The 9,886-nt window shown below is 42.4% G+C and overlaps 1 protein-coding gene across 1 annotated transcript in view; it reads right to left on the reverse strand.

Annotated features, from left to right (window-relative positions):
- Positions 1 to 1,966: 1,966 nt before the first annotated feature.
- The window catches only part of LOC103158657 (collagen alpha-1(XXIV) chain-like), a 272,066-nt gene continuing 264,146 nt past the window's right edge, over positions 1,967 to 9,886 (reverse strand). Inside the window, exons 59-60 of the mRNA XM_035450688.1 lie at positions 9,329 to 9,544; positions 1,967 to 3,408 (exon numbers count right to left, since the gene is read on the reverse strand). Of these exons, the coding sequence (XP_035306579.1) occupies positions 3,262 to 3,408; positions 9,329 to 9,544 (363 nt within the window). The 3' untranslated portion in view covers positions 1,967 to 3,261. The remainder of the gene's footprint in view (positions 3,409 to 9,328; positions 9,545 to 9,886) is intronic.

Here is a 9,886-nt window from a genome sequence, read left to right on the forward strand (position 1 = left end):
TAGTATGTTAAAATCACACAGCTGACCCACACAGGGCAGTTAACCATCGTTTCACACATATTGACTGTTCTTAAGGTGATTCAGAAACACACTTAAAACACAAGGGCACATTTGGTGGTGCACGGCTGTATTCTTAGAATTTGGGAGATAAACGCAGGAGGGTTGGGAGTTCAAGGTCAGCCTTGGCTATATAATGAGTTGAGGTCAGCCTGGACTGCAATGAGATCCTGCTTGAAAAAAAAAAATCCCAAACAGAAAACAAAGCAAATCCAAAGATGCATATGGACCGTAAATGTATGTTATTTCTGCATGCACTTCCTTTTGCCCTGTTTCCCCTCCCCCTCCCTCCTTCCCTCCCTCCCCCTTCCTTCACTCCCTCCCTCCCTCCCTCCTTCCTCCTTCCCTCCTTCCTCCTTCCTCTCTCTCCCTCCTCCTCCCCTTCCTTCCCTCCCTCCCTCCCTCCCTCCCTCCTACTCTCCATGTGTCTTTCTTGAGCACTCCTTGTGTGTCTCTATGCATTTCTTAAATGCTACCTAGAAATGTCATTTATCATTTGAGTTTCTCAAATAAGTAGTTATGTGCACAATAGTCATAGCCTGCAGACTCAAACTCAATTACAGGATATGATTTTCTAGCAGAATCAACCTCTGAAAACATTTTTATTTTCCTCAGACATCAAGTCAGACATCTTTGCTCTGGTTCCTCGTAAAGTCCCATATAGAACACATAACAAAATGCACTTACATCATTTTATGCACACAATTTAGTGGTACTGGCATGCTTAAATCGATATGCAACCAAGACTAGTCTGTCTCCAGAATTCTGCCATCAACCTAAAGAGAAATTCTTTACGCATTGAAGATATTTTCCACCCGACTCCTGCCTCTAAGAGTCTGCCTTGTGGTTTCCGTGTGTCTGATGAGCTGCTCTTGATCCCTCACATAAAGGGAAGCCTGTCATATGCATCATTGTGTGTCTGGCTTCACCTCCGAGTTTTCAAGACTCACCCATTTCATGCATTGTAAGGCTGCAGAATACCCGATTGCATGAAAATGTTCTGGGGGGTGCTTCTTGCCTCTTTTGATGGTGTCTTTTATATTCAATGTTTTTAATGTAGTTCAGCTAATCCAGGATTTTCTCTTAAGTGTGACTTTGGTATTATTCCCCAAAATTATCACCAAGTGAGATGTGGTTAAGAATGTCTACATTTCCTCTGAGAGCTTGTTTTAGCTCTCCTCCCAGGCAAGCTGCTTCGTACTACCACAGAAGGAAACTGTCTGCCTTCTTCTTCTTCCTCTTCTTCTTCTTCTTCTTCTTCTTCTTCTTCTTCTTCTTCTTCTTCTTCTTCTTCTTCTTCTTCTTCTTCTTCTCTCCCCCCTCCTCCTCCTCCTCCTCCTCCTCCCCTCCTCCTTCTTTTTTGCAGGTGGACACTCAGTTTCCCAGTCCCCTTTGATGAGAACATTGCCCTTCATCCTCTGGATGGTGCTGACATCCTTGATAGAAATCATTCATCATATCTTAGGCCATGGTTGCTTCTGTACCATGTCCTAATTATGTAAAAATGGGCAACATGCCCTATACTCCTTCAGTAATCATAGAGTATATTTTCTTCCTTCCTTCCTTCCTTCCTTCCTTTCTTTCTTTCTTTCTTTCTTTCTTTCTTTCTTTCTTTCTTTCTTTCTTTCTTGTTTTTTGTTTTGTTTTGTTTTGTTTTGTTTTCGAGACAGGGTTTCTCTGTGTAGCTTTGGAGCCTATCCTGGCACTTGCTCTGTAGACCAGGCTGGCCTCAAACTCACAGAGATCCGCCTGCCTCTGCCTCCCGAGTGCTGGGATTAAAGGCGTGCGCCACCAATGCCCGACGATAGCATATTTTCTAATAATGAAAATATACATAGTCTGGGATGGCAGAGGGGTTATATGTAATAAGTGAGTATGATGATAAATTAAGATGACAAGAGTCACTGGAAATGATTTGAAGCACCTCTTTATTATAGATAGGTAAATGTAGTTTGCTGAGGTTAACGGTATGCTTGTAATGGTTGAACAACAGGCTCATCCATATGACAAGAGTTATATCTTTTTCTTTTAATATTGAACTAACATTTCTCTGACAACAAGGAAAGACTGAATGGGCAGAGCTTAGTTTCAGTGGGAAGAGACCTCCTCAATCCTGGATGCCGCTATAAAGACCATGAAATTCCTTTCAGCACTAACACCATATTCAAGAACAGTAGAAGAAAAATCAGTGAGTACTATGAAGTATTTTCTATAAAGCATAAATATAGTTTTATAATTTAAAACAGCAGCAATTTTCAAAAGGTTGGCTGAATTAAAACTTTACACAGTATTTATATATATATACAAAATATCATTCCAGATGATCTTGGAGTTGTAAAACAGTATGTTACAAACCCCAGTTTCTAAACCAAACTTACCACCGGATATCAGTGGCCAAAGGGACTTTTTACAGCAATTTAAAGAAGAAAACAAAAAACAAAAGAAACACCCCAATTCTCTTGCGTATACACGGGAGTTATGACATGCTGGCTTTGATTCCGTGTGCATAAAGAGAATTTTAAAATAAAATAAGGACTTTGCATAAATAGCTTTACTTGTTAATAAGCATGAGGCCAAACAAATGGAAACAAGTATTAACAATTAAGGCATATTTTGATGTAACCAGCACATACACTCTTAATGACGAAGATAAAGAAAGAAAGAAAATAGTGTAAGACAGCCACAGCACCCTGTTTTGAGAAACAGCACCAGGCGACACACAAAGGCAACATGGAAGAGGTAGTGTGGGCCGGCTAAGAGGTGGGGGACCTGAATACAGTTCAGGGTTTGGGGAGAGAAGGAACCACAGACTGACTGGCTCGCAAGCTTTAGACAGAAACGTCGCACCGTTTGGGTCAATATCCAGTACTGCTCCACGGTGCCGCGCAGCTCCAGCTGTCTAACGGGTGAAAGCATAGGGCACCCTCAAGGATTCCCGGTTTATGCATTTTCAGTTCTAGGGAAGTCTTTACGAAAACTCAGATCAGAAAAAAAAAATTAAGAGAATTAAATATACTATCAATCATAGTGCTTTAAAAACGCCGTCTCTCCTTGGGAGGAAATCTTTTCTTCCTGAGATTTCTTAAGATTTAGCCGCTGTCTCCCTCGGCCTCTCATAATGACAGGCTTTTCTGTCTGCATTTCCCCCTCTGCACCAATCAATCAGCTGACCCACAGCCCGGCTGCTGAGCTGCTGCAGAGGTTTTAGAGAAAGCACACGGAACTGCTTTCAACGTAGTGCTTTCGCTCAGTTCTGAGATGACGAAGGTTTTGGACTTCAATCACAGGAAGCTGATCAGGATTCTGGGTGTGAAACAGGAATTTTGCCTTGTGCCAGCTGCCATCCTGAATCTGTAAAAGAAGAGCAAATACTGTCATACGTAACTGCTTCCCCAGACACTCATTCTCAACAAGCAGTACCGTTCATAAGCAATGTGGAGTCCTTTCAAGATTTACAGAGACAGTGACGTTAGCTTTCGTGTTGCATGCCTGAGAATATCAGCAGCCCAGTCCAGGAATATCACAATTTGAGGAATGCCTGGAGTACATGGTGTGTTTGAGGCCAGTTTGGGTATATAGAGACCTGTTCCCCCAAAGTAAAAACAAAACAAAACAAAACAAAAAAAAAACCCAAAGATTTAAAGACAATAGAAAACATTTAGAACAATGTTAAATAAACAGTAATAATTACTATCAATCAAAAATGGGAAGTCTAGGGCTGGAGAGATGGCTCAGAGGTTAAGAGCACTGACTGCTCTTCCAGAGGTCCTGAGTTCAATTCCCAGCAACCACATAGTGGCTCACAACCATCCGTTATGAACACCTCTTCTGGTGTGCAGATATACATGGAAGCAGAACGTTGTATACATAATAAATAAAATCTTTTAAAAAAATGGAAGTCTAGGCTAATGCTTCCTTTTTTTTTCTTTTCCTCCCTAGCCCTCCCATCTTCTCCTTCTTCTCTGCCCCGCCCCCATTCTGGGGGTTAAAGCTAAATCCTCTCACTCACTAGGTGAGCATTCTATCACTGGGCTGCAAGACTTTTTACATACTGATGAAACTGATGAGCTACCTACCATGCTAACACAGCACTTTGTTTTTTTAAATACTTAAAGACAAGATCTCATTAAACTGCCTTTGCCCTCACTCTATAGACAAGGCAGGGCTTGAACACACGATCCTTCTGCCTTAGTCTTCTGTGTGGCTGAGATTATAGACCCATACCATACCACCAGGCCCACTGTGGTTAATTGTCAATTTGACAGAATCAGGCATCACCCAGGAGGCTGGCCTCTGATCATGTTAGTGGGGGATTATTTAGTTACATTAAGTGTAGTGGGAAGACTGCCCACAGTGGGTGGCAGCATTTCCTACACAGGGGATGGATCCTGGGCTACATATGAATGAAGAAAGTCAGCTGGGCACTAGCATGTGTGTGTTCATTGATACTATGGATGCTATGTGGGCAACTCTGACCCACAGTAAACTTTTCCTCCCATAAGTTGATTGTGCCACTGTTTTATTATTTGCACCAGGAAAAGAAGCTGGAACTCTAGGCTTCCTTCCTTTGCTGTAGCTTTGTCTTCTGATTTTTGTGAGCCTTCTGCTACTGATGTCGGAAGCAGATGTGAATTCATAGGCTACAGTCTTCCTCATAAGGGTCAGACCCATCTGTTCCTTTTTCAAGTATTTGGTGTGTGTGTGTGTGTGTGTGTGTGTGTGTGTGTGTGTGTGTGTTAAGTTAGTGGAAAAGCAATAAGAGTTAGTTCTCTCCTACCACCTGGTTCCCAATGATTGAACTTGGGTTATCAAGCTTGGCAGCAGAGCTTTTACCCACTGAGCCATCTTGCCAGTTCCCCCTGCCTGTATTTGTTAAGGGTGGTCAATTTTTCTGGGTAAAAGAGGATTCATTATCCCAATCTTTGTATATTAGGTAGCAAATACCTAGAATTGTTTTAATTAGAAGCAGTTAGATGATAATCATATTGGATCATCTTAGGTTCCATCCCCCCTTCTGTGGTTTTCCATTTGAATGGCTTTCTTCTTTGTTCTTCCCAAGCTGTCTGCTTCTCACGATACTACAGCCTCTGCTGTTTGTGATAAATGATATGATCAAAACCCATCATAAAATGTTCTATGTTAAAAATTCAACACGGTTTCCTAAATTTATGGAGCTTTTTATTCAGAAGCCAATGTACTTGCTCATAGTCTTGTCATGGTCTGAATTCTAAAATTTGAAGGATCATCAGTGACTATTTAAGCTAATGTCTTCATGTTGAGGCCAAGTCCATTGACGTTCACCAATAAATCAGTTGTCTGATGTCATAAGGCTGGTATGATGACCAGACCTAAATGTTGGAAAGACACTGACCTGTCAAGCAGACACGGAGCATAATGCAGCTGTTAGATTCATTCACTAACCATCAGGAGGACACTGAATACCCTGATGCTGAACACTAGGCACAGCTGAATGAGCTGTCATTTGTAATTTTATGACCTTGCTTGAGAAATACAAAGGTGACTAAATTGGCTCTGACCTCTGAAGTAAAGAGCTTAGCAGTCTGACTGCTGAGAACAGAAATAAATAAGCGAGGCAAGATCATGTAAGGCAAGGGCAAGATACAGCATACAGACGGAGACTGTGTACAGCAAGGGCAAGATACAGCATACAGACGGAGACTGTGTACAGCAAGGGTAAGATACAGCATACAGACGGAGACTGTGTACAGCAAGGGCAAGATACAGCATACAGATGGAGACTGTGTACAGTAAGGGCAAGATACAGCATAGAGATGGAGACTGTGTACAGCAAGGGCAAGATACAGCATAGAGATGGAGACTGTGTACAGCAAGGGCAAGATACAGCATACAGATGGAGACCGTGTATAGTAAGGGCAAGATACAGCATACAGACGGAGACTGTGTACAGCAAGGGCAAGATACAGCATACAGATGGAGACTGTGTATAGTAAGGGCAAGATACAGCATACAGATGGAGACTGTGTACAGTAAGGGCAAGATACAGCATAGAGACGGAGACTGTGTACAGCAAGGGCAAGATACAGCATACAGATGGAGACCGTGTACAGCAAGGGCAAGATACAGCATACAGATGGAGACTGTGTACAGCAAGGGCAAGATACAGCATACAGACGGAGACTGTGTACAGCAAGGGCAAGATACAGCATACAGATGGAGACCGTGTACAGCAAGGGCATGATACAGCATACAGACGGAGACTGTGTACAGCAAGGGCAAGATACAGCATACAGACGGAGACTGTGTACAGCAAGGGCAAGATACAGCATACAGATGGAGACTGTGTACAGCAAGGGCATGATACAGCATACAGACGGAGACCGTGTACAGCAAGGGCAAGATACAGCATACAGATGGAGACCGTGTACAGTAAGGGCAAGATACAGCATACAGATGGAGACCGTGTACAGCAAGGGTAAGATACAGCATACAGATGGAGACTGTGTATAGTAAGGGCAAGATACAGCATACAGATGGAGACTGTGTATAGTAAGGGCAAGATACAGCATACAGATGGAGACTGTGTACAGTAAGGGCAAGATACAGCATAGAGATGGAGACTGTGTACAGCAAGGGCAAGATACAGCATACAGATGGAGACTGTGTACAGCAATGGCAAGATACAGCATACAGACGGAGACTGCGTACAGTAAGGGCAAGATACAGCATACAGACAGACACACATCCTAAATTCTTCTTTGCTACAGAAGTCAGGAAACATTTTATGAGAGTGAGAATTTAGCTGGGTCTTAAAGCATGCCAGAAACTTCCAGATGGTCGTTGCAGAGACAAAGGCAACTCCCCGTCCCCAACCAAGACCGGATGGCAGAGAATGCGGTTGTGAAATCAGCCTAGCATGGGGTAAGAACACACCTGGGAAAATTTCAATGGAAATTCAGGCACTGATAGGTTTCCTCACATATATAATGGGACTTTAACCTGTCGCCCAGGGCTGGAGAGCAAATGAGAGTTCAGTTAACCGATGCAAGCTGGCTGAGAGGCACGGGATTTGGAGCGGTGTATACCTGCGGTTGTTTGCTTCTCCACTAATTAATTAGTTGATAACCCCAGGAAGTTCCTTAAACTTTCTGTGCCTCCACTTTCTTACCTATGAAATCGGACTCATCTTATTTGCTTGTCTGGAAGACAATCTCGTGTCGCCAAGGCTCCTAATCCTCCTGCCTCCACATCCTAACTGCTAAGTTTAGACTGTGCGCTACCAAGGCTGGCTTGAACTAATTTTTTCTTTACAAATGTATTATGATGAATAAAATGGTATATACACTGTATGTCCAATTACCATATAAAAACAATCAATAAATAATAGAATTATTATTATTATTATTATTATTATTATTATTATTATTAATAGTTCAGTTTGGCCATAGACTAGGGTAGCAGCCAATGAAAGTCCAGCCTAGAAACATAGATTGGGGCCTGACTGTTGCTCAGCTGTGTTCAGCTCACTGATGCTCAGATTTCATCTTGGAGGTGCTAATGAGCCACTTCCCAGAAAGTTTCTGGGAAGGACTAAAAGTTACATTCTCTTTAAAGAGAATAGGAGCAATCTACTTTTGATCATTTACTTATGAAAAGAAATGTAGAAAAAATGGCCTTCAATGGCAAGAGAGCCAGGTGGTGGTGGCGCATGCCTTTAGTCCCAGCACTGGGGAGGCAGAGGCAGGCGGATCTCTGTGAGTTCGAGACCAGCCTGGTCTACAAGAGCTAGTTCCAGGACAGCCTCCAAAGCCACAGAGAAACCCTGTCTCGGGCAGAAAAAAAAGAAATGGCAAGAGATGTTAAATCATGGACTTAATTATATAGTAAGGCAGGAAACAATGCTACTTAAAAATAATAAATGAAAACTTAGTTGTATTTATAATTAAGGTTGCCATAGTATCTATTATTTCCTTTCAGTAGAAAAAAAAATGAGCTAAAAATCAAATACCAAGAGGGCCAGTCAGTCCACAATTGCATTCATATTTAATTATATAAGATTTAGCAAAAACAAATAAAGTAACAAATCCATGACTTGTCTTACATGTAGCAATAAGATATAGAATACAAAATATGAAATAAATATATTTATGTGCATGCTATATTAATTGATTGATCATTTGAGCTACCAATCATTTCATTCATCTATCCAGATATAACTGTTTCATCTGAGGACAAGCATCTATGTGTTAACATTTGTTTTCCACATAGAAGCCCATAAATAGGGGTTGGAGAGATGATTCATCAGTTAGGAGCACATGCTGCTCTTTTAGAGTGTGGTTCCCAGCATTCACACCAGACAGATCACAACTGCCTGTAACTACAGCTCTAGGGGATCTAACACCCCCTTGTGGCTTCCATGGGCACTTGTACATATGTGGCAGACACAAACACAGAAAGACACACACACACACACACACACACACACACACACACACACACACACACACGTAATTAAAACAAGGATCTGGAGAGACCGCCCAGTGGTCAAGGACACGTGACTCTCTTACAGAAGACTGAGGTCTGGTTCTCAGCACCCACAGCCATCTGTAACCCCAGTGCCAGGTGGTTCAGGGCCATCCTCTGACCTCACAAGGCACCAGCCACCATCTGGTACACATACATACATGCAGGCAAAACATTCATGCATGTAAAAAATATTTTAAAATAAATCTTTTAAAAAGACATTAAAAAAAAACAAGAATGAGCTGGGTGTTGGTGGCACACACCTTTAATCCCAGCACTCAGGAGGCAGAGGCAGGTGGATCTCTGTGAGTTTGAGGCCAGCCTGGTCTCCAGAGCGAGTGCCAGGATAGGCTCCAAAGCTACACAGAGAAACCCTGTCTCGAAAAACAAAAAACAAAACAAAACAAAACAAACAAAACAAGAATAAGCTGGGCATAGTGTCACATGGGAGGGGTCAGAGGGATCTTTGAGTTTAAGGCCAACTTGGGCTACATAGCAAGGTCCAGGATACCCAGGACTATATGGAGAGACCCTGTCTCAAAAAACAAAACAAAACAAAAATCCTCAAATAACCTAGTAACATAACAAAAAATTGACAATATATACATACCTAAATAGGTAGATATAGATAGATAATGGGTGTTTATGGGAAATGTAGGTATATCCGGGACCTTAAAACTTAGCACCCTTCCTTCCATAGTTTCAGTTTGTAAGGACAGCCCTAGTCTCCTCATTTTAAGTCACATTTCCAAAAGCGCCATTCTCTTACCTTGCAGTCATCTGAGAGGACTTTGGGTTCAAGTAGAGTATTCTCTTCAAAAATCTGACCATTCCATCCTTTGAAACTAATAGGCAATCCTGGCCCATCTGCCTGTGTGCTTGTCCACCCTGGGGCACTTAGACAGTGAACGGTGATAATGTGGGTGGCTTCTGAGCTCAGCAAATGAAGAAAGTTCATCTGCACTTTGCCAACGCCAAACTCCAGCTAGTGTCATAGAAACAAGAGTCACGTTATACCACATGGTGTTATAGGGAAACTTAAGGAAGGGCAGCCTGGGAAATCTGGAATTTAAATGCCAATAGGTAGAATTCTGGCAAAGGTTTAATCATGCATTCCTGGTGGTGGTGGTATTGGTGGTGGTGGTGGTGGTGGTGGTGGTGGTGGTGGAGTTGTTGTTGCTGCCGTGTATGCATGATCACGTGACCTCCGATTCTGATTATCAGGGCAGAAACACTGTTGTCAGGCTACCAAGGTGATGCCAGTGGGCATGGACCAGGACAGGATGCTGACACAGTGTTTTCAGAGTCTGTGTGAACTGCCTGCAGC

This window comes from Cricetulus griseus (genome assembly GCF_003668045.3).
Source record: "Cricetulus griseus strain 17A/GY chromosome 1 unlocalized genomic scaffold, alternate assembly CriGri-PICRH-1.0 chr1_0, whole genome shotgun sequence".
Taxonomy (NCBI): domain Eukaryota; kingdom Metazoa; phylum Chordata; class Mammalia; order Rodentia; family Cricetidae; genus Cricetulus; species Cricetulus griseus.